At 46.8% G+C, this 23,752-nt stretch overlaps 1 protein-coding gene across 1 annotated transcript in view; it reads left to right on the top strand.

Moving 5' to 3' along the window:
- Window positions 1-218: 218 nt before the first annotated feature.
- Window positions 219-23,752, top strand: part of IGSF21 (immunoglobin superfamily member 21) — a 47,240-nt gene continuing 23,706 nt past the window's right edge. Inside the window, exons 1-2 of the mRNA XM_031556617.2 lie at window positions 219-498; window positions 19,557-19,669. Of these exons, the coding sequence (XP_031412477.1) occupies window positions 432-498; window positions 19,557-19,669 (180 nt within the window). The 5' untranslated portion in view covers window positions 219-431. The remainder of the gene's footprint in view (window positions 499-19,556; window positions 19,670-23,752) is intronic.

Below are 23,752 nucleotides of genomic sequence, written 5' to 3'. Positions count from 1 at the left end.
GGACAATGCTGGGGAGCGTTTGCACGAGGCTGGCTTAAAATGAGGGGAGATCCTGCAATTTTGGGGAATGGCAGAGTGAAGCTGGGATTCAGGGCACAGCCTCCCCTCATAAACCACGCCAACCCACACACTCATACAAATCACAGCCCCGCCCCGCACCCCTCGTCCCATCCATCCCCACCCCCTCCCTGCAGCCCCGCCCTGGGGCCGGACCGGGGCGGGTTTAGCCGGGAGGTGGGTGCCGAGTGTTGAGCGGTGACATCGCGTGCCGGAGCTGCGAGCGGTTGGCTCAGCTCGTTGGGACCGGCAAAGGGGGGCATTGAGCCCAGCCCGGCACCGCCGCGATGCCTTCCGGACCCCCCCATACTACAGCCACTGGTTCGGGGCACCGGTGAGCCCTATGGGGCTCCCCTTCCCCCCCCGCGGACGCTATGCGGACCATGAGCCCCCTGCCCCTCTTTTTACTGCTGCTTTGGGATCTCCTGGACCTGGCGCTGGGTGAGTTCCATCACTCCCTCACGACGGGATCAGCCCTATGCCCTGACCCCAAATAACGGGAAAATGCTGTGCTGCGAGTGTGCGGGGGCTCTAGGCGCTGTGCCCCCCCCCTCGCGGCTTGGGAAGGGCACTCTGTAATGGAAAGTGGTTCTGGACCCGGTAATAGGATGGTGGTTTTGGATGTGGAAATAGGGCACCCTTGATAGTGCAGTGTCTTGCACTCTATAATAGGGTGCTCAGGAATAGGGGACCTGATAATAGGGCAATGGTTTTGGAACCGGTAATAAGGCACCGTGTAATAGGGCAGTGGTTTTGGACCTGGTGATAGGGAGCCTGGTCATAGAGCATCAATTTTGGACCTGAGATTAGAGCACCTGTTAATAGGTCTTTAATTTTGGATCTGATAATAGGGTACTAGTTTTGGATCTGGGCATGGGGTACCCAGTAACAGAGTAGTGGTTTTGGACCACTGGTAATAGGAGAAACCACTAATAGGATGACTAGTTTGGATTTGATAATGGTGTATCAGACACTGACCTGTTAATAGGATGTCTGCTAATAGGATGCTGGATTTGAACCTGTTAATAGGGCACTTGTTAACTGAATGCTAGGTTTGCATCTCTTGATAAGGTGTTTGCATGCAGAGCGCCTGGTTTGGACTTGATAATAGGGTAATTCAGTAATAAGGCAACCCATTTGGACCCAGTAACAGGGCATCTGTTAACAGGGTACTAGTTTTGGACCTGGTATTAGGTCACCCGTTAGTAGGATACTTGGCTTGGACCTGGTAATAAATGAACCGGCTGATACGGCAATAGGTTTAGCCCCTTTAATAGTGTACCAAATTTGGACCTGCTAATAAGGCAGGCATTAATAGGACACCAGTTTTAGACCCATTAGTAGGGCACTTGCAAATAGAACACCCAGTTTTTACCTTTTAATAGGGTTCCCCCCAACAGGACATTGTTTTTGAACCCATTAACAGGGTGTTAACATTGTCCTCATTAAGAGGGACCTGCTAATAGGGTACGCAGGGATACCCCATAGCCCATTTCCTGTATAGTGCATCAAAGCCCTGCCTGCTCTACACAGCTCTGAGCACTGGGAGGTGAGTGGCACTGATTGGGCAACTGTTGGGATTTTGCTATTTCTAACACACATTTTCTTGCACAGAATGCAGCCATCAGCTGCTGCAGGGCACAGGGAGGGGGGAGCGGTGGACGCGCTCTGTAGGATTGGCATGAAGGGGCCAATTCTTCCCCAGTTTGAGGTGGAGTACACAATATTATCCTTTGGGGATTGCACAGATCCATCTGCTAAGTTCCTCTTTTAATGTGCTCTTCTGCTGATGAGAGAGTGGGGATGGGTAAGGCTGTGTTTGTGGTGTGTATTTCGGGGGGAGAAAGAGGTCAAAGCATTTGTTCTGCGGGTCAGTGTGGGGCTGTGGGGTGAGAAGCGATATGATAGGATCTGATCATGGCTCATGGATCTGGATTAGTGCTGCCATGAGCTCAGTGTTCAGCTCCTAAAACCCCACTGGAACTTCTCAGTGTTGCCATATCTTGAGGTTGAGCTGCCTGAAGCATTTCCTTAGCGCTGTCCCAAAACCCAGCACTTCCCAAGCAAAAAAGAAATATATCATTGCAAAAAGCTCATCCTGATGCTCTGGTGGTGGATGGCAGTTCCCGAGGTTCAGCGTTGGGCAGATGGCTTTTCCTTGGCTGAGAACATTCTTGGCTGGGGATGCTGCACCCAGGGATCTCCAGCCTTGTTCTTGCCAGGGATGCAGCAGGATCCATCCCTACGAAAGGGATGCTAAGTCCCGTTACTTTTTCCCCCACAATGCCTCTCTGAAGTGGTAAATTTTGTTCTTTTTTTCTTTATATGCACTGTCTATAATGCATGGTGCGTGCTCTATGTTCTCCCTGTGATTTCCCCTATTGCTGCCCCATTTCTGGGGGTGTGATTGAACATCCTATCAGCAGTGCGCACATTCAAGCAAAGCATTCATAGGAGCATCTGTGAGTGCATTTTGGGGCTTTCCACCCATCACTACCGAATGAAAAGCCCTTTTATTCCCTAAATGATGCTCCCTGCTTTCTGGATGTGTGTTAGGCCAGCTGTGCCCTTCCCAATACAGCTTTTCCCATTAAAACAAGTTCAATCTCTCCCCTTGGCTGGGAAAAGCAACCTGGGCATGGCTAAGTGGGTTGAGAGAGCATCAAAATGGAAAAATGAGGGCATATGCGGGAGGTGAGTGGTCAGACGGTGGCTGGCAGTGGCCCTATAGCCTTGCGGTGGTGGTTTTTGGAAAGGCACAAAGTCTCATCTGCAGGCAGGGTGATGGCTCCTTGGCAGCCCCAAGCTGTTTGCTGGCACTCCACTCGTTGCCTGAAATATGTTCCCATCACATGCTCATCAGGTTTCTTTTAATGGGCGGGGAAAATCAGAGCTGTGTTTTGCAAACATGAAAGGAGAGTTAAATATGTCCAAGTCTGATCTCTGTGAGGTATTGATATTGCTGTCATCTGAGAAGGTTTGGGGTAGAAAGGGAGAAAATTCAGTGTTCAGGTGTCTGGGAGTTTGCACGATGCAGAGAGAGGAGGAGCATCCTTGTACCACGTGCAGCACAACCTGCTCTAATTCACCTACGAGCACGCAGCATTGACCTGGAAAAGCAGAACGTGTTCCATCAGCCTTCCTGCTCCTGCTTTCCCATCTCGTATTCAGCTCAGGGCCACCTTCTTTTTATCCTTTCCTCCCCATTTCCATGAATTTCTGCTTCCTGCAAAGCCTCACGCTGCCTGAGTAAATCCATAAAGTCCTTCTGACAATCCTCCTCACCCTGCTAATTGCCCTTCCCCTCTCCCAATTAGGCCAATTTTGCTATTCCTTTCTCTTTCTCTCCCAGCTGCATTTTGCAACCCTTTAGAGCTGCCAGCTTCAATCTAGAGTGTTCTTACAAAGCAAGCTTCCTCCCCTCACCCTGCACCTTCCCAAGTTAATAGGCAGCTTTGGGGCACAGAGTTATCCCATGCTTCATTTTCCTGCAAAACCCCCCAGTATTATAAATTCTATTTCTGTGTTCCTCCAGGTGCTGGAGCTCAGTTTTGGGGCAAATCCTTCAAATTCCCCATTCCTTGTTGCAACGAGCAAGTTCTTAGTGTTGATGGTGCTGCAGCATTTAACTTTAGGTCTGGCTGATTTCCTCTTTTTTTTTTTACCAAATTTTGGCTTCTCTAGACTCACAAAGGTCACAGAGCCAGGGGGGAATGTGTGTTGCATGTCCTGGTTTTGCTTTCGAGACCCATGAGCTAAGCAGCCCTTGCTATATGCAAGGTGCTAAATCCTATCTGCAAGGTGGTAAATGATCTTATATGCAACATGCTAAACATTATATATATGATCATAGGATCATTAAGGTTGGATAAGACCACTAAGGTCATCTAGTCCAACCGTCAACCCATCTCCACTAATAATGTCCCTCAACGCACAAAATTCTCTATTCTGTATGCAACATGCAAATGCTATATGCAATACACTATCTGCAGAGTGCAAATGTTATATGCAGAGCACTGCATACTGTATCCATCACAGCCCTCTTGTGTGCACTATGGGCTATCTCTGGTACCTTCACACCCTTGCAGAGGTCTACCCTCAGGTTGCATCCAGGTTTCAGCAGCATACAGGTGCAATTCAGTTCCAGCATTGATTGATGCAGTGGGTTTTTATGGAGCATCTGATATGCACAGGGAGGATGGGCATCGCTTGGCGCCTACTGTTGTTTTAGTTACTGCTTTCATTCGCTGCCCCATTTGCTTGATTTCATTGACTGCAAGTCAGACATTGGGGAAAAGTCCATTGAAAGAGCCCCCAAACCTTGTTGTTTTTTGTTGTTGTTGTTGGTTTTTTTTTGGAAAACTTCCCAGCATGGAAATCAGCCTGCATCGAGCTGAGCAGGGAGGATGCAGCTGATGTGCTGTGTTTGCTCCGTGCCAAGCTGTTCTCTTTGCCCTTTTGTTTGCTTGCTGCTGAGGCACTTGGTGTACTGATGGGCTTGTTTGTAACTAATGGCTGGTGCTCACATTATCTCTCTGGCATTATCTCCTTCCCTCTTTTCCCCATCTCCTTCCTAAAATAAACAGTCAATCACAGCTTGTTTTCAGTGCAGGGCTCCTACCGACTTTGGGACAGATTCATGCTGCAAGTGCCAAAGGCAGGCAGGCTCTTAGCGAAGTGCAGGACCGTGACCCACATCACACTGTGCAGTCACCATCACTGCCAGCTCTATATTTTCCATGGCACGAAGTCTATAATAAACAGAAGATTGGGTACCAAGCAAAACCAAATGCTGGAGAAAAGCAGTAGAAATGGGTGAATGAATAATCCTTGTTAATAGGGTCCTGACAACCCCTTGACTCTCCATCCATCCATAGAATCATAGAATGGATTGTTGGAAGAGACCTCAAGGATCATCATGTTCCTACCCCTCTGTCACAGGCAGGGCCACCAACCTACGTATCTGGTACTAGACCAGGTTGCCCTGGGTCCCATCCATCCTGGTCTTGAGCACCTCCAGGGACAGAGCATCCACAACCTCTCTGGGCAGCCTGTTCCAGCACCTCACCTCTCTCTTTGTAAAGAATTGCTCCCTGACATCCAATCTAAACCTTCCCTCCTTGAGCTTAAAACCTTTCCCCCTTGTCCTATCACTGTCTACCCTTGTAAAAAGTTGATTCCCCTCCTGTTTATAAGCCCCTTTTAAATCCTGGAAAGCCACAGTGAGGCCTCATCACAACCTTCTCTTATCCAAACCTAACAAGTTCAGCTACCTCAGCCCCTCTTCATAGCGGAGGTGCACCCATCCATTCCCGTGTCCAGTCATCCCTATGTCCATCCATGCTCACATCTGCCCGTCCCCAAGCCCATACCTCCCCATGTCTGTCCATCCCTTCTCACAGCCATCATTCCCTATATTTGTCCATCCCCACCCATCCCTACATCCAAGCAAGGGAGGTTAGGAGTGGGGAAGGAGGCTTTGCAGCTCTTGGCTGGATCCACAGCAAAGCCAAGGGACTTCTGGCTACCCTTGGCTCCCAGGAGGTTTGGGGAATATCAGGATAAAGATAAATTTCCCATCTGAAGGATGCTGTGAGCAAGAGGCCCTTCCCAGCCTCTGGACCACACATTTTGTCTGTTCTGCTGCCGGGAGCAAATCTCCAACTGCAAAACCCTTTTTAGTTGAAAGACAGGATCCCGGAGGGCTGGAGCAGGGATTTTGCTCCTCTCTGCCCAAACCTCTGTATAATTTCCTTTTATGTAATGCCTTCAACAATATACAGAGAGGAGGGTGAAGGGATTAGCAGCTGTTATTCCAGCCCTGCTCCACCTCTCTGTGCTTGCAGATAAATCCTGTGGCTACATCCTGTCTGCTCAGGCTGGGGAAATAGGAGCTGGAGCTTCATCTGCTGGGATGCACCCACTTTTCATATACACTGATACATTTCTTTGCAAAATGACTGGAGTAACTTCAGCGGCAGGGATGGACAGGAGTGATCTGGGAATGCCTCTTGATGGGAGTTTGCTTTTTCCTGTAGGACCAAAGCAATAGTTGAGATGTGGGACCAAAGAGATGGGAGGGATGCAGGGTGATTGGAGATATGGAGGGGTACTCCTTTTGGCTCCTGGGTGTGCTGTCATCAATGGAAATGCTTTTGGGGGGGATGGATTGCATGGATAACATGGGATTTGCTGGTGGCAGTGTAGCTTTCTGTAGTACACAGACTGATCCCCAAAAGGAGGTTGGATCTTGATGTTGTCAATACTTGAAAAGAGGAAAATTATGGAAAGGGCAGTGGCTCAGGAGCTGCTGGCTCTCTGCAGGGAGGGCAAGATGGGCTAAAAAAGCAGGAGTGGGGGGAAAAGGCTCCAGCTTATCAGGTATTGAAATTGCTCTGATGTGGGGGTGCGTTGAGGGGGGTGTTTTGCTCCATGCTGGATAACCAACAGCCTGGATCTGATCGAGCCGATACGACTGTTCGACTGTTCTAGTTACAACTTACATGCACGTAGAGATGAAATATTTTCATGAGTGCCAGCGGAGGTGGCTCTTTTAAAGCTATATTTACATCTCACTGCACTGTTATTGCTGGGATTGGCTTTTTTTTTTTTTTTTTTTTCCTGTCTTTTTAAGGAAATCTTAGGAAAGATATGATATATGCAAGCTGGCTGGAGATGGTTGGGTTTCCTTCTGACGGAGAGAGAATTTACTCTGCTGTAATTATAGCAGCAGCGTGGGAACACAGAGGCGCTGAAGGAAGCCTGGTTGCCAAATTTAAGCCCTTTGCTTGCAAAAATGTGTCTTGTTAATTTTTTCTTGCAGCAGGAAAACACATCTGGGTGACTTTGGAGTAGGAGATGTCTTTGCAGGGGCAGGATTTGATCACTGGGATGGTATTCTGGGATTTCTCTTTGCAGTGGGGCTGCATTTGTCATTTGTTTGCCCAGATCTCCCCTCTTCTCCTATCTTCTGATCCGCTAAAAGCTTCCTACTTTGTGAGAAAACAACCCAACTCTTTAAAATTTAAAAGGCTTATTTAAACAATGCTATCTCTCTTGGAAGGGAGAGAGTATTCTGAATGGTTATATTTAGTGCTTGGTGTAGGACAAAGCAGATGCAGAGAGATTTTTAACATGAAGATGTTAATCACTTATACCACCTTGCCTGGGAGGTGTGGATATACGGATTTGTGTATGGATATGTGCAGCACATCCATGAGCATGAGGATGAGAGAAGCAGGGGCAAGAAGCAGCCAGGCAAGAGCTGAGCATCCCTTCTTGATCACTTATTTCCACCCTAAATGCTGGCTGGCTGTAGCCCGGAAAGGTGCAGGAGCATGGGGATGCCCTGGCTAGATAGGACATACATGGGATATAGCATAGATGGCTATTTGATGCTATATTTCACCTTTTTCTACCCAACAGTTGACTGGATGGTACCCCAAAAGGTGTGACAGGATGGGGATGCTCTAGTTGTATGGGATATATGGGAGATATAGCATAGATGGCTAGATAGGGCTGACTTGCAGCATGAATAGCCGAGCTCCTCTGCCCCAAAATAAGGCTGGGATGGGAAGGAGAGCATTTACAGCTTGTAAATGGCCTGTTTCACAAATCCTGCTTTCCTCTCCCTGCTGGCAAACTGTGAGGAAATCCTACCGCATTACCGAGCCTCTTTACCCACCCTCGTGGGAGCACTGAATTAAAGGAAATATTTTATGATCCTACGCTTCGTTATGTTTTATTAAAAGCAGAGCATTGGCCTCCCCTGCCACATTCATCAGATCAGAGACTCTGTTTTTATTATTATTATTTTTTTTCCACCTCCTGTCCCGAGGTCTTGCTGCTGTTGCTGTTGTTTCTGATGTCACTGGTTTGTGCTCTCCTGGTAGACGAAGTGGGGAGGAAAATGGGGTAATTTAGGTTTTTTAGGATGCCCCAAACAGGCTTCGGGATATGGAGTCGTGATGCAGAAACAAAACAGTTGGTTTTTTTGGGGGGTGTCTAATTTCCAGACTGCCTTGGGGGTGCAAAGTCATGATGCAGAAATAGGGATGGATGTGGGAAAGTGGAGAAAAATGAATGAATATGGTGGAGGCCTATGGATGGGGGCCAGTACATCCTCGTGAGCCTTTAGGATACCCCATGGAAAAGGAGCTTGGAAAACCCAGCTCTGCTCTATCTCAGTGCAGTCAAGCTTGTGCTAGGAGGACCAATGGGATGTCACAAATTTGGGGGGAAAAAAACCCCAAAATAAACAGAGTTGCTTAGCAGAGCTGAAGGAAATAGGATGCCCTATCAGTCCTGCAGATTGATGGCAAAAAGCTGTCCAAATAATGGTAGTCAGGCATATCTGGAAGCAGTCAGGAGACAGAAAGGTATTAATTAGCAGTTATTTCTCAATGGAGCAGAGATGGATAGGGATTAAGGTAACAGCCATGTGCATCCTCTCCACAGCAGTGGCAACATAACGGTAAATCAGTGTTATGAATCGGTGCTGTAAGAGGGTGATATGTTTTAATCTTATTAGCAGTACGGCATTACTGGGAGAGCAAAGGGATTATTAATCACGGAGTGTAAATTGGGGAGAAGAGGGTGGCTTCGAATTAGCAATCTGGCTTTGTGTGGCAGGCGTCGGAGATGGAGAAGAAAAGAGGCAGATAGAGGATGGGAGAATGGGAGGATGCCAGGGGATGAGTGTGATGCTTAGGCTGTCGGAATTGAAGAAATAAAGCAGCCCAGCTCAAGGCTTGGAAGGGTTGGAGCATTGCTGTTCCTTGTACTGGTGTTGGGTCTGGGATATCGAGATCGGCCCCTGAGCAGGAAGGCAGTAGGAAAAGGGCTTGGTTGTGTGGGGCTGGGCAGGTGGTGAAGGGATTCCATGGGGTTGTGTATGTAATAATCTAGAATATGCAGGTATCTGTCCTGCCCAGTCCCATCCACTCTACCTTTCTCTGTCCTGTCCAAACCTCCACTCCTTCCTCCCTTTCTATGCTCCTCCATATTCACATTCTTCTCTCCATCCTTCCCTTCATTCCTCCCTCCCTCCATTCCTCTCTCCTTCAATCCCTCCCACTACTTCTTCCTCCCTTACTCTGCCCCTCTGTCCTTTGATCCATCCATCTGTCTCTCCGTGCCTCTCTCCATCCCTCCCTGTTGCTCCCTTCTTTCTTCCATCCATTCATCCCTACATTCCTCTCTCCCTCTCTCCTTTCCTCCCTCCCCCTACTGCAGTGGCTTTGCCTTGCTTTTGGGCTTTTGAAGCACTTCTGCCTGCTACCAGGTTTTATTTCCCTCGTTTCTCTGCTCGAGGTCATGCCCTTGGTGTATAAATTCAGAACATGGAAAAAAGAGAATAATAATAATCCCGTCCTGTTTAGAGTGCGCAGAACCAATGGCAAAAGCAGAGATTACAGGCAGTTGGGGAGAACAGTGGGAGCAGACAGCTCCCATTTATCACCAATCACTAGTCTGGGCTAGTTGCATTTGCCTGCAAATAAAGAAAGAAAGAAGCGAATTCTTCATCATAGCTTGTGGTCACCTCCTCCTGCTCAGTGCTAACAGCCCCTCGCTGGGACTTTTAACATGGTGGGAAACCCATGAGCAGCACCCAGACCTAAATCCTCATCCTTGCTCTTCAGGAAAATTAATTTTTATTTTCCTCTTCTGTCCACCCCATGCTTGTATTTCTCTCAGCTAGAGCTGGAGGAGTAGAAGGTTTTACAAGGGATTGTGGTGTTTTTGATGTTAACATTCAATATTGCACTTATTTTTGAGGAATAGTGCTTGTATCTAATGATCCTTTGCTGGTGCTCATGTTTCGCTCTTCTTTTGCTAGATCTCAGGTGTTTTTGTAAAATGGTAGATCTTGCTGTCCCCCTTGCAAACAGGGAAACTGAGGCACGGGTTGGACTTCCTGCAAACACACTCTTCACACTGCTTCCGTCTCCACTAATTAACACAGGCTGGGATTATGCTCAAGCCTAGATTAATGAAGTGAGCTATGGTTTCAAATAATTAGCTCCTGGTGTGGTAATCCTCACCCCGGTGCAGGGCAGAGACCTTCCGCTTTAGCAAGAGCAACCCTAATTTGCACCCAGAAAAGAGGTAAGGTCCACAGGGGATGCAGCAACTTTATTCCTAAGTTTCAGCATCTTCATGTAGTATATCAGCTTCAGAGTGAGGCTCTAACAAATGGAGCTGCTTGCAAATAATTTGCTTTTTTTTTTTTTTTTTTTCCTATAATGTTGATGGTGTTTCTCAATGCATTGCATTCAGAATTTGGTTGGGGGATTTTGGTAGCAGGATCCTGATCCCTGTCCAGCCCTGGGGGATGCTTGGAGCAGTGACTGCATCCAGGTGCTGCATTTTTCTGCTCCAAAATGAGGGAGATACAGAAGTGCAAGAGGTTGGCTGATGGAATCTTGTATTGATACATAAAGTAGAGCTTTTTGCTCTACTTTAACGGAAAAAAAGGTAAAAAACAAAAAAACTTTTCAGTCCTTTGCAGAGGACTCCAGGATCTCAATACAGTTTCTCCTGCTCTAGTTACAGTTAATATCGAATTAAACCCCACATCTGCGCTGAGGAGGGGTTTGCTCTACAGTAAATGGGGGTTAGCAGATTCTACCAGCCTCAGTGCAATATTGAATAACTAAAAAGCAAAAGGGGTGTAAAGTTTTAGCAAGCACAACGGGAAGGATGCTTATGTTTGCAGGGCGTCCTGCTCCTGAGCATCAGCCAACATCGTGCCCAGGGTGTTGAGGAGGCACCATGCGTTACTGCAAAGGGATTTGGTTGGGGTTTTGGGGTGCTTTCAACATGTGGTACTCCATCAGCGGTTGGTCAGGGTGATGCCCTGTTCTCTCAAGGGGTTAGACTGGAAATGCTGCATGGAAATAAATGCATTCACAACTGGTGCAGTGTGCCCAGAAAGCCAACATCAAGGCAGGTGACATCTCTCACCCATTGCATCCCCTCCAATTTTGCAAAAATTGAGTATCTTTAGCTCGCGTTGGAAAAAAGTTGGGGTGCAAGCAAGCTGGCTTTGGTTTGAAGGAATGTACCCTAAATTGCTCATTTGTGGTTTTTCAAACAGTATGAATGGCAGGTTGCTCCACAAGTAATCAGCCCCAATTTGCATATATACATACATGCAAATGAAGAGCGTGATCTCCATTTAAAAATCAGGGCATCTGGGGTCCTGGCTGACCCATGAGTGCTTTAGGTTTCGGTTTTGGCAATGAAGGCATGCATCGTTTGCTGGTGGCTTTAGGGCAATGTACTGAGCACGCAGGGGGAGAAACGATAAATAAACTTTTAGTGTGCTGGAGTAAATGCTGCTAAATATACTTCACATCTGCGCAGTTGTAAGAGATAAATATTCTATCTATAATTTATGGGCATGGCTTCCTAGATTGTGCAGAGGGGTCTAGTAGTAGCTAATAAAATACATCGAGAGGACTTACCAATGCAGCAAACACAGCCCTGCTTCTATTTTGCATGGGGTGGAAAGACCCATCTACTCCATACTGTTTGATCTCTTTTTATATGATTCATGGGTTTTGGGGCTTGGTGGGTATTTCCAAGTGATTTTGGTTGATTATCTGTCTTTCTCTATGGGTGTGCGTGTGCAGGAAAAACTGCTCACTTATGAGTAACGTCAGGTTGTATCATCACAGCTAGTTCTCGTCTTCAACTTTGAGGATATTGAAATATTTCCTATATGGTTGATATTTCCCATTCGTTTGAGTATGATAACCTCAAAGTCTTGCTGCTCCCACTTATCCCCTGCCTATTTCTCTTTTCCAAGCCTTATTTTTTTCGTGTTTTCACTCCCAACATCGGAAGTTTTCCACTATCTGGAGTTTCTCTCATTTTGTAATGGGTGCATTTATCTTTGCTGTGATTTTCTTCTTTCCAAGTATGCTGTTGGGTTGAGGTGGGCAGGAGGTGGCCCTTGGTTTTGTGACTGCAGGATTTCCACCATCAATGTCATGTTTTGGAGTTTCTCTCCCACAGAGTGCCTAATTTTATCTAGGGATCTACGAAGCACCCAAATGAAGCATGTAAGGTTATCCTGGATGTTGTAGCAAGGCATGGGCTTGCTCCAGAAAAATGCCACAGCCGTTTTACAAACTTACTCAAAACTTTCATTTTCTTTTTTTCCTCTTTGTTTTGTTGCTGTCACACTGTGGGTTGCGTTGCACAAGCTGACCATGCATTCCACTGTCTACGGAGTAAAAAAAAAAACCCATAACCTACTCCCAGAAGCGACCAATTTCCCGAGGCTTTCACACAAACATTTTGCTTGACGGACATGTGCTACAAGCACTAACTCAATGCCAGCAGTGAAAGGAGCTTTCTCATATTGTGCTCCGGTGAGTTGGAACAGCACTGCTGTCATGCCTTGGCTGGAAAAGGCATGACAAAAGACGCTAAAACAGGTTTTGTTTCCCGTGCATGGGGTGTGTAGCCACTTGGATGGCTCTGTGCGTTGCAAAGTTGTCTGTTGATGACGCACTGGAGGTGACAATAGGCTTGTGCAAAGCAGGGCTTTGCATTTGTTTTATTAACTCATGCTTGGTGATGGATAGATGAGTGGAGAGAGTCACTAGGATGGGAAAGGGGAGAAAAAACTGAAAATGCTGGAAGGAGTTGGAGAAGGCAGGAGATGGGCACTGGGAAGGGAGAAGGTGGCTCTGCATCTTCCTGAGCTTCCCAAGTCCTGATTTGCTCATTGTATTTGTGTGATCCATTGCCAAATGGCACAACCCAAAGGCTCCAGGGTAGTGCTGAAGTAGATGGGATGACATTGAGTCCTCGTTTATAACTTCACACTGAGAAAGATAGGGGGTCTAGCATTGCTTTGTGGCTGCTACAAGTTGTTTTTCTGGCAGTAAGGTTGCAGTAGAGAGGCTGCTCCATGTTTGCAATGGGAGAAGCACTCTGGCTATGTCTGGAGCTGTCTGCAGAAATCCAAACCCTTGAGAGACAAGTGGCTTTTTGTTCAGACCCTTCCTCAAATGTCCTTGCCTATACCAAGGTTGTGCTGATGTGGATAAAAATCCACCCAAAGCATTTGCAATGTATTTTGGGTATTTTTTTGAAGAACATAATCCATTTTAAGCCTCAATCTTCATTTTTCTGCAGCCTGTGCTATTGTCACACCGCACTGGAGCATGGCTATGGGCACTGGTTGGATCCAGTAAGAATGTAAGGCGTAAAAATTTAAAAATGGTCTAGTATTCATGATGATGACAAAACTAAAGTCTAAAAATATGGTGGTGGTGTAGTTTTTTGAGAAGCCCTTGTGTGATGTGTAGTGCTGGAAATGCACTGCAGTGATGTTTGGGTACCAAGGCACATGACATTAGGCTTTACTCGGTGGGGGATTTTAGTTGGCTGGGATATTATGGGGGGAAAGAAGCCCAGGATTTAAGAAAGAAAGAAAGAAAGAAGAAAAAAAAAAAAAAAAAAAAAGAAGCTGTGGGTGGTATTTAGAAATCCTGTCTCAGTTGGGTTTTAGAAATTGTTGGAAGTTAGTGTTGTAGTTTGGCCTTACACACCAGTTGGACTATGACACTGTTTTAAAATCTGACTGGCAAGGCTTAAAAAGAGGACACTGGTTTGAAGAGTTTGTAAAGATTTTTATCACAAAATTCAAATTGAAACAGACCCCTTAGGGCCCGCCTGTCTCTATTAAAGGACCCTATTGAAGGGTCCCTCTATAACTGTTGATGCCAGTGCCCTGCTTTTAGTGGTTTTCTCAGTTAATCTTGATTTAAAAGGGTCAAAAGGCCAAGCCAACCACGCTCAATCAATGTATTGATTAAAATTATTGATTAAAATGGCAAAGAGCTAGCAAGATATGAGACACATCCATAGGTGTATGGTTCGTTGTGCCTATTGCAACCTATTTCATTTGAGAAAAATACTCTATACTATGGATTCTATATGTCTTTTCCCTACAGTGCCATAGGATTTAGGTGCTGGTGAGGTCCAGCAGCCCCCATATAATATATGATATAATATAATCAGAGATACAGCTGCACATTGCTTCCTCCCTCTTATGCAAATGGATGAGGTAAGAGGCATCTAATTAAATGTTTGTACTTTAATTTGCCATGGTGTGTAGGAAGATGAATTTTAATTACTGGCTCTTTAATTGTTTGGTTGGCCTGTTAATATCCTATTTACACAGCATTAATACAATTTGCTCTCTGTCAGCAGGGCTCTTCCTCGCAGCGGGAGCGAGATTCTCCTTCTGCTCCAGGTGGCCTGGCGACGCCGGGTCTTATGGCTTTATTACGTGAATAGAAAAAGAAATATAGCATGAAGAATGAACAAAAAATCACAAAACCCAGCACAAATTTTGGGTGGGTTTTGGAGGCATTCTGCCCTATTGATACTCAGCTTTTGTTTTTCTTTAAGGAAAAAGTGGGAAGCCAGGCAAAACTCATGCACCTTCGTGCCTTTAAGAACACAAAGGCACTCCCCCACACTTTTTTCATTTGCAGAAGGACCATCTCCTTTGGATGCCTGACGCTGCCTCTGTCCGTCACATTCGATTTCACTTGTGAATGCTAAACCTGTATTAAAATACTTTTTTCCTCCATTTTGGAGGGAGGAAAAAAAAAAAAAATCAGTGCAGCAGCTTGCCACGGGAAAAAGCTCCAGATTCAGCAAAATATGGCCACTCTGTGTTGGGACAGATGGGAGTCCTTTGCTGCTTCTTGCCCCTTGTAGCCCTCCTGGATTAGTAGGAGAGGCAGCAGCCCATTATAATTGTAAATTGCCTGGGAAGATCATAAATAAGGCATTGCTGGAGCCGGGAATATAGCCGGGGAGAGAGGGAAAAAGTATTTAGCTGTGCTCACAGGAATGGGAGCAACTGCTGGTATTTAATCTTTAATGAACAAAATGTTGCCAAGTGCTACAAGTCAGAGCACGTTTGCTTAATGCTCCTCAGCCTTGGAGTTTGACATCTGTGGCCACAGAGAATGCAGCCTCACCTTGTGCCCTGATGACCTCCTGTATACCTCTCATCATCTTCCTCCGTTCTTTCGGGGAATGCAATTTTTTAGAATCATTAAGGTTGGATAAGACTGCTAAGTTCATCAAGTCCAACCATCAACCTATCCCCCCTATGTCCACTAACCGTATCCCTCATAGCTTTAGCATCCCAAGTGGCTCTTCTGCAAGGGGCAGAGTGCCTCCTCCATCAGTAAAATCCTGAAGTCCTTTCAAACCCTTTGCAAAGAACGGCTGTGCACTTGGAGGATTTCCCTGTGCTTGCTGCTGTGTGCCAGCAGAAGGAACCCAGGAGGGCAAAATTGCAGAGAAAAATGAAAAGGCAGAGAGAGACAGCAGGAGCCAGCTGGGCTGGCCTCATGTTAAAAGTCAGCAAGAGGAGAGGTGGGGGGGGACAAAAGACTGGAAGACACAGGAAAGGCCAAGCCTTGAATGGAGGAAGGGAGACATCAGAGCCAAAGGAAAGGAAGAAAGAGCAGGAGGAAGGAAAAGGGGGGAAAATGATGCAAAGCACCCATTAAGTTGCTTTTCCTGAGTGCTTCTGGAGGACCTAGGGACAGGAGGTGGTGAAGGAAATGGTGTGAATAATGTATAAGCTCTGCTAATCACGGGCTGATTAAAGTGGGGATGTGTTCGTATCACCCATGTTGGCACCTGGAGGGTGTTCCTGCTTGGCTGCCCGTCCCAACAAAGCACCAGAAACAGCACTGCCACCCCAAAGTGACCATCCCATCCCAAGGGGCAGGTGAAATGTGGGGACATGTCCCAGAGACTTATCTCAACCCATTGTTGGTTTGGCATTGGCTTCTTGGGGAACACTGAGATTTGAGGAATCGGTGAGCATACAGGGAAGGCAAGCACCAACTAGCGTCAGTAAATTCACATTTTCCTTGGATGTAGTTTAAAAGTAATTGTACACGCGATGAAGGGTTTTCTCGACGGGGGGGAGCACCGTGGGACACACCAGAATGCAACAACTTCTGCACGCATTGGTGTTTGCACCTCCTCCTTTGCAGCCGTTCTGTAATTGAAAGCGCAGAGCATGTTACAATGTGCTGCTTTTATTAATGTGTCACTCCTGATTTAAAAGGACATTTCACTTATCTCTCCCTTCCCCCTTCCTTTCATAATTTTTTTAAGCGAATGTTGCAAGAATTCCCACCGCTCGCTATCAAAAATACCTTTTTTTCTTTTTTTTTCCCCAGGGATGAAATCTAATCAGAGGACTGCATTTCTATAGGTCAGAATCTAATCAGAAGGTGGCATGGCACATCTTTGGCTATGAAATATGTTTTATTTTATAAGAGTGGAGGGGAAGGAGAGGAGCATAGGGCTAGGAGCTGTTTTGGGGCTATGGAGGTGCTGGCTGGCCAGACATAAATCCAGTGCTCAGCCCTTTGTAAAACGGTTACAAAAGACTTTCAGGTTGAGCAGTATCTGACATTACTGTTTTCTTCTCCCATATAAATAAAAAAAGGTCCCAAAGAACAACCAGACCAGGACTTTCTGCGCCATTTCCATAGGGGGTGAGTTATGCTCTGCTTCTGAGGAGGAAAGGGAAAGATGCAGGTTCTGTGTTGAAGCCTGGCAACCTTGTGAGTATGGAAAATGCACAATGCTTCCTTTTTCAGGAAAAAAAGGCAAATTTTGGACTTAAAATGGTTTAGACCATACACTTATTTTAGCCCATTTGTTTTTTCGGTGCACCCCTTTCTGCCCTGCTCTTCCAACTGATTTAAAAGAAAAAATGAAGTAGAGGCTTGAAAGTGAGGCCAAACCTTGGAATTTGCTTAAAAGCATTCAAGTCGGGGAGAGTATTCCCTGCATTGCAAATTTACCTTGGATTTAGCCTGGGGGAGTCCCTGTGAACCCAAGCAGGAGGCTGCTGCCTTGGAAGCCCTCCTGTTGTAGAATATCGAGATGCCTTCGTCAGAGAGGCGTTCATCAGACCTGCATAAAGAAGACTCAATTTGCTTTAATTAAAGCAAAAATGTTTGGGTGGGAGCTTGCTGCAAGACTTGGGGGATGGCGCAGCAGGATGAGAACATCACCCTCCCCACAATCACATTCTGGGGAGCAGAAATGCGGAGCAGAGCCCCTCTAGCAAATGGTTGGGCTGAGCATGGGAAGCAAGCAAATGACCACAATTTTGACTGCAAAAGACCCTTTTCCAGCATTTCTCTGCTCTGACAAAACATTGGCTGTGACATCTTAGAAAGCTGAATTGTGGCTTGGAGGGATTTTATTGACACAGTCCCAAAATCCTACAGACCTGCACTCAGCTCTTTTCTGCATCTCCTGCACACTCATCCTTCTGGGAAATCAGAAGTAGGTTTGGGGGTGTGCGTCTTGGAGGATGGTGACGCATGGCAGTTCTCCACACTTGGAAGGAAAGAAGGAGAGATGAGTGCTGAGATTCATAAGCATCACCGCCAATGACGATTGCACCACTAAGAAACCCAATTAGCAGCTAACAGGGATATGCCAGCATGGCAGAAGCCCATATCAAGAGCTTATTTCTCTGTCAGCAACAGGTGCAAGAGAGGGAATGAGCAAGTCCAAATCCAAGCTGGCAGCAGCATCACAGCATTGCTCTCTCACCAAGAAGTGGCTGGGATGTTGCATAAGAGATTTCTGTGGGGATGTGCTCCAGACCAGCAAGTTTTGGATGAGTCCATCTGGATTTCTGCCTTTTTTTTTTTTTTTTTTTCTTCTTATCAGTGACTGGCTTTATTTTCCCTGCACATGTACCTGGCATTTTGGTGGCTGGCTCCTCTAGGGGACCAAGCTGCTTCTCCTTGCTTCATGCCCTTTCCCTCTTTCACCATTTTCCTTCTGGTGAGATTTCACTCTGAAATGGGCATCTGATGCTGGTTAGCATGGGGGATTCTGGCCCCTATAGCACAGATATAAGAAATTGAGAGGTTGCAACGAAATAAGACCATTGGTTTTGCAAAGCACAGAATATCTCATAGCTATGCTTTGTTGTTTGTAAGAAGTAGATATCCTCTTAGCACTGCCAAACCTGAATTATCTGCTTTGATGCTTGGATGCTGTTGGTCCAACCCGGAAGGAGCAACTCTGCAGTGGCCCAGTTTGGATTTGAGGCTTGGTTTTGAGCAAGGATTGAGGTGGGAGCTGGGTGGCTGAAGCCTGTAGCTATTGGACTTTTGCAACATATAGAGGGAAACAGCAAAAGAATAATAATTTTGGATTTTTGAAGCCATTTGGGAGATGGAGTTCAGAGATGTGTGTACAGGGATTTGGATGTGGATGCTCTGGCTTTGCACTACCCCATGCAAGAATGGGGCTGAAGCCAGTGCAGAGCACTTGGCAATGCATTTTCACCCTCTGTGCCTCAGTTTACCCACTGAAAAAAAAAACAACTACAGGGGCTGCCTTCAAGCCAGGCTGGGGCTGATGCAGTTTAATAACTTGCAGGTGCAAGAGAGAATGCAATCTCAACTCTGTCACTTGTCACTTGTGCTGCTGCTGCCAGCCTTATTTAATTGGATGCTTGATCCACGCTGGGGACAGGAGAGAGATGAGATCTTGCCTGGGGGCTGCCCACTTCTACTGGCAAGCAGAGCTCTGCCATGCGCAAAGCATTGCTTTGGTGTTTGTTGCTTTTTGTGCCTGATCTTTTGCAAATGTCAAAGGTGAAGCAGCAAAAATGGGGATACGCTCACAAAGAACTTGTGTGACCCCTGCATCCTTCCTCTTCTCCCATCTCTGCCAACCCCAACTGCCTTCTCTGCAAAGGAATCTCAGTTCCTCCACCACTCCAGGCTATTTGCAAACCTACTCCTATTTATTCTGCACTGCTTTTCCATCCAATGCAAGCAGCTGTTAAAACAAAATGGATTTTTGCAGTGGAATTTGGGGTGTGCTGTTTGGAAACAGTGCCAAATGGTACTCAGTAAGAGCTCAGATCTGCCGGGCTGTCAATCCACAGCTGGAGGAGGTACAGCAAACCAAACATGAAATGCAGTCGCCTGCCCTCTTGACCCCAGCTCTGTGCTCCTGCAATGGGTTTGCAGCAAACCAAGGGAGAGAGATGGGGAAAGGAAATGAGGAGAACGAGGCTGCAAGTTTCAACTGCGATCTCAAATTGGTCTTTCGGTTTGGGGTTTGTGCACAGGTCAGTTTTGAGCCTCCAGAGACACGTGAGATTTGGGTACCTGCGGGCAAGTTGGGTGATTTTGCAAAGTAAAAGAGAGAGAGAAAAGCAGCAAAAGGGTTTTTCCTTGCATTTTAGTGCTGGTAAATATATGCTAAATAATATTAGAAGAGTTTTCCCTGGTACTTTTTTTATGCGTTTGGTACATACGATGATGATATCCACATATGTAGGGTGTAATCAACTTCTAGTCTTTGAACAGAGCCACTGAACGCCCCCAAAACCACTTCAACAAATTTTCGGCATCCTATCCAGCTCTTACGTCCTTTTTTCCCCTCTGTTGCAGCCTACCTGACAGTCAGCATCGAGCCACTGCCGCCTGTGGTGGTGGGCGACGCTGTGACGCTGAAATGCAACTTCAAGACGGATGGAAAGATGCGGGAGATCGTCTGGTACCGGGTGAGCTGGCACCCAGCCTCTGTCCTTGGGGATGGGGACATGGAGGCAGCCATGACATGAGGTCAGGGATGATGGGGAGGAATGTGGCCATCCGGTGCGACGGTGGAAATATCATTTGTGCTGCTGTCCTTGCACAAAGCCAACAAGGAGGGAGCTGGGCTCTTAAAGCAGGGAGGAGAGGGGGGGAAATGGGTTGTCAGTCATCTTAAGGTTTTTTCTTTTTTGTATGTTTTACTGTTTGGGTTTTTTGGGGGGTGTTTTTTAGGCTGGTTTTGGTGGTGAGGGCTGTGGGTGCAAGGGGTTGGTTGGCACCATCCAAGAATTTGGGGTTGGCACCATTTGGGATTTTGAAGTTGCAGGTGGCACCATACGGATTTCTGAGTTGGGACAGGGTGCCATTTGGAATTTCTGAGTTAGGATCAGCGCCGCTGATTTTTTTAATTTTTTTTTTTTCATGTTGGATGGGAAATGGTGCAAAACTGGGGGGTGTTTTGTGCTTTCCTGGGCTTTTCTGCGCTCTGCCTTGCCCCAGAGAAACAACTGCAGAGAAAAAAAAAAAAAAGTAACTTATACAGAAAAAAAAGTAAAAAGTTGCAGGAGGTGAAGATTCAGCTCTTTGGTTTGCTTGCAGAGCAGGAGCTAATAGAGCTGGTGGCTTCAGATGAAAGGGCTGTCCTTTGCTGTAGGAGGTTTTTTCTTGTTCCTGCTGTGTTGTTTTTGCCCCTCAAATGATGAACTGCTGTGCCTTAAAGCTATTCTGCACAGCTGGCAGGGTTTATAAATACAGAATAGTGTTCATGGTGCCGATGGATATTCTCTTGCATGAGTGTGCTGTGTGCATTCCCATTGCATCCTGCTGTAAATATCTGTGGTTAGGTGTATCAACAGAAATATATTGAATTACAAAACAAAAATTGTTCCAGACTCCTTTTTAATGACTTGCTCTGGGGCTTTGCCCCCCTTCCAGTTTGGGAAGGAGGAGGCTTTTTTGCACGTGCAATCTTCACCAGGTTTTTGCTTTCCTTTTCCACTCAGTAATATTGGATTAACCCACTTTCCTGCAAGCTGGGTCTGGATTTGCCTAATCCCCCTGCGTGGAGGCATGCTCGAGCCCTTGCTGAGGGGATAGCACATGGGGTGGCTGAGCAAACCACATTGTGGGATGCCATGGAGAGAGTGGGAGGGGAAAAAATAACCCAGCTTTTATTTTTATCTCCCCAAATCCTCCTATCTTCCAGTTGTTTGGTTTTGTTTTGTTTTTGCCTTCCTTTTTTTCTTCCTTTCGCAGTGTGCTTCCTGCATTTGTAAATCATTCTGGCAGTGCTTTTGTGCTCTGTGCACTGGAGCAGCCCAGTGGAGCAGTGCAGATAATCGTGGGGCTTTGTTTTAGAGGACGCAAAGAGCTCATTGGCTTTAAGGCGCAATACATCTGTGGAGGTGCAAGTGGGGTGCATAGGAAGGAGTCAAAAGAGGTGGACTGTGGTGGCAAACTCAATGGCAGCAGTTGGATGTAAGGCGTTGGAGTGTGTGCGGAATGCATACAGAGCGCGTGTAGAGACCGTGAGATGCATACGTAGACCATGGGATGCATGCCTATGTCAACAGGGTGTGTTTGTGTAGACCATCAGATGCATGTGTGGTTCATGAGGAGCATGATAACCCATCAGGGCATATGTGTAGCCCATGAGGTTTGTACATAACCCATTGTTTGCGTGTGCAAGCCATGGGGAGCATGCATAGTTCATGGGATGCACACATGGACTGTGAGGTGTGTGCATAATCTATCCTGTGTGTCTGTGGTTTATCAGAAGCATGCATAACCAATCAGAGTATGTGCATAGCCCATGAAACACGCACGTGGATCAGAGGGTGTGTACATAACCCATTGTGTGTATGCATAAGCCACAGGGAGGGTGCATAGCCCATGGGGTGCATGCTTAGACATGGTATGCGTGCACAACACATTGTGTGTATGCATAGCCCATGGGGTGTGTGCGTGACCCATAGGGAGCGTGCATAACCCATGGGATGTGCAAACCAGATGGTTGGTGGCACCTGGGACAAGCAAAGGACATGATGCATAGGGGAAGGAGTGTGGAGCCAGGCATCTTCTCTGTGGAAAACCAGCAATGTGTGCTGTCTGCAGAGGTGTTAATTAACATCCAAACACCCCCACGAATCCTCCACAGTAAATCCATCTCCAGCGGGTGTAATTTGCCTGAGAACATGTGCAAACATGGGTTGGAACCTCTGGCTGCTGTCTCGAATGCCCTAAGACCTTTCAGGAGGCGAGGATGGTGGCGTCCTTGCAAATGAGCTTGTAATGAGCACTGGAAGACACGGAGCTGTTAAACTGTTGGCTGCCTCTGATCGCAGCGTCTCGGGGGTCGCACTGGAGACTTGATTAGTGTGGCCACTGCCATGCTGCAGCGAGTGATGGGGAGGGAGAAAATTACTTTTTGCAGCAGTGCAGAGCTCTTAAAGAAAAAAAAAAAAGACACAGCAAAGAGAGGGAAGAAAATCCTCTTGGTTGTGTGTTGGCTCTGGGCAGGTTGCACACAGCCAGGGGCTCAGATGAGGAGAGGCCAATGGCATGGGATATTTTCGTGATTTTGGCATGGTTTTGGTGGTGGATGAGTCGTGGGCATGCTGCTTTGATGGAGCAGTGCAGCTCCTGACTGGTGTTTGTCCTGGGGACATGCAGCACTCAGCACCGGGGTGTCCCTGGGTCCAGTGCAGGTGGCTTTCCCCCATTTCATTTCCCCCATTAATTTGGTGCTCAGGGTAATTAGCAAGAAAGAAAACAGCAGGAAGACAGGGATTGGTATTGTAGTGTCCCTACTCAGGCATTGTTCTCCATAGCACACGTGGTGCATGGGCATTGCTTCCCATGGCATCCATGGTGCATGAACACTGCTTTCCATAGCACTCACAGTGCGTGGGCATTGCTTTCTATGGCAGGCAGAGGCCGATGTATTCCAGATATTGGCAGCACCTGATCAACGGTGACACTGCGTGGTCCCCGTAGGGGCTACCACTGCCGCTGACCATTACAAGCAATGTGATGCCATGGCCCTACCCCAGCGTCTCCCAGTGACAGCAATACAACCACCATGGACTCTAGGAGAAGGTGGATGGCGAGATGCTAAAAACACCGCAAATTTTTGGGGTGTTGCACTCCAAATTTTTCAGCTGAAGCAAATTTATTGCAATTTATAAGCCTGCTCCTGTTCTGGGACAAGCCACTGGTTTTATAGCTGCAGAGAAATGCTCTGAATTACGAGCACAGTGCTGATGGAGAGATCTTGGGACAGTAAGTGAGCATGGGCTGACTCGTGCCATTCATCTCCATGCCGGCTGGGTTGGTTCTGCCTCTCGGAGATGATAATTTAAATGTCAGCATGGGTAACAATTTTAATTCCTCAAACTCAGGCAGGGAGACAAGGTCACACGCAGCAGCATGCCAGATTGAGAGCCAGCAGCATGCTCTCTATTATGGCTCCGGCTTCAAAGAGCATCCCAAAACTGCACGTGATCCTTCTGCAATGTGTGTGATGCTCATCTGTCTGTATATGTGTATGGAGCATCCCAATATCATTGCTTTCCTTTGGGGTGCATGGGGGATGGAGATGTTCTTTTGGGAATCAACCCAAAAAAAGAACTCAAAGATGCAAAGAACTCAACCACTCAATTTATTTTCCTCCAGTAGTGCTTTTGGGTAGTCTTGAGCAAAAAGCAAGGCAAGGACCAAAGGGTGAGAGCTTGGGATGTATAGCAACTCCCATCCTTTTGTAATCCAGCTTTTCCTCCAAAGTGCCTCCCTCCATTCCTTAGTCCCCATCCATCACAGTGGGATGCTTATCGAGCATCCCGACGAGCAGCTCCAGCAATATTAATGGGGTGGCTGTGTTTTGGGGGCAGTAAGCAGCTGGGTCACCACAGAGGTGAGAGCAAACGAGGGAGAAGCAGGAGGGAGCAGAAGGTTAATGTCTCTCAGCACAGTGGCAATTGTTGAGTTTTTGTCAGGAATAAGATCTTTGCTGGGGTTTATAAATAATGCAGCAGGCAGCCTGCAGCCTCAGG

This window comes from Meleagris gallopavo, chromosome 23 (genome assembly GCF_905368555.1).
Source record: "Meleagris gallopavo chromosome 23, MGAL_WU_HG_1.1, whole genome shotgun sequence".
Lineage (NCBI taxonomy): Eukaryota > Metazoa > Chordata > Aves > Galliformes > Phasianidae > Meleagris > Meleagris gallopavo.
The sequence above is the reverse complement of the archived record's forward strand: the minus strand, read 5'-3'. Positions and strand labels throughout refer to the sequence as shown.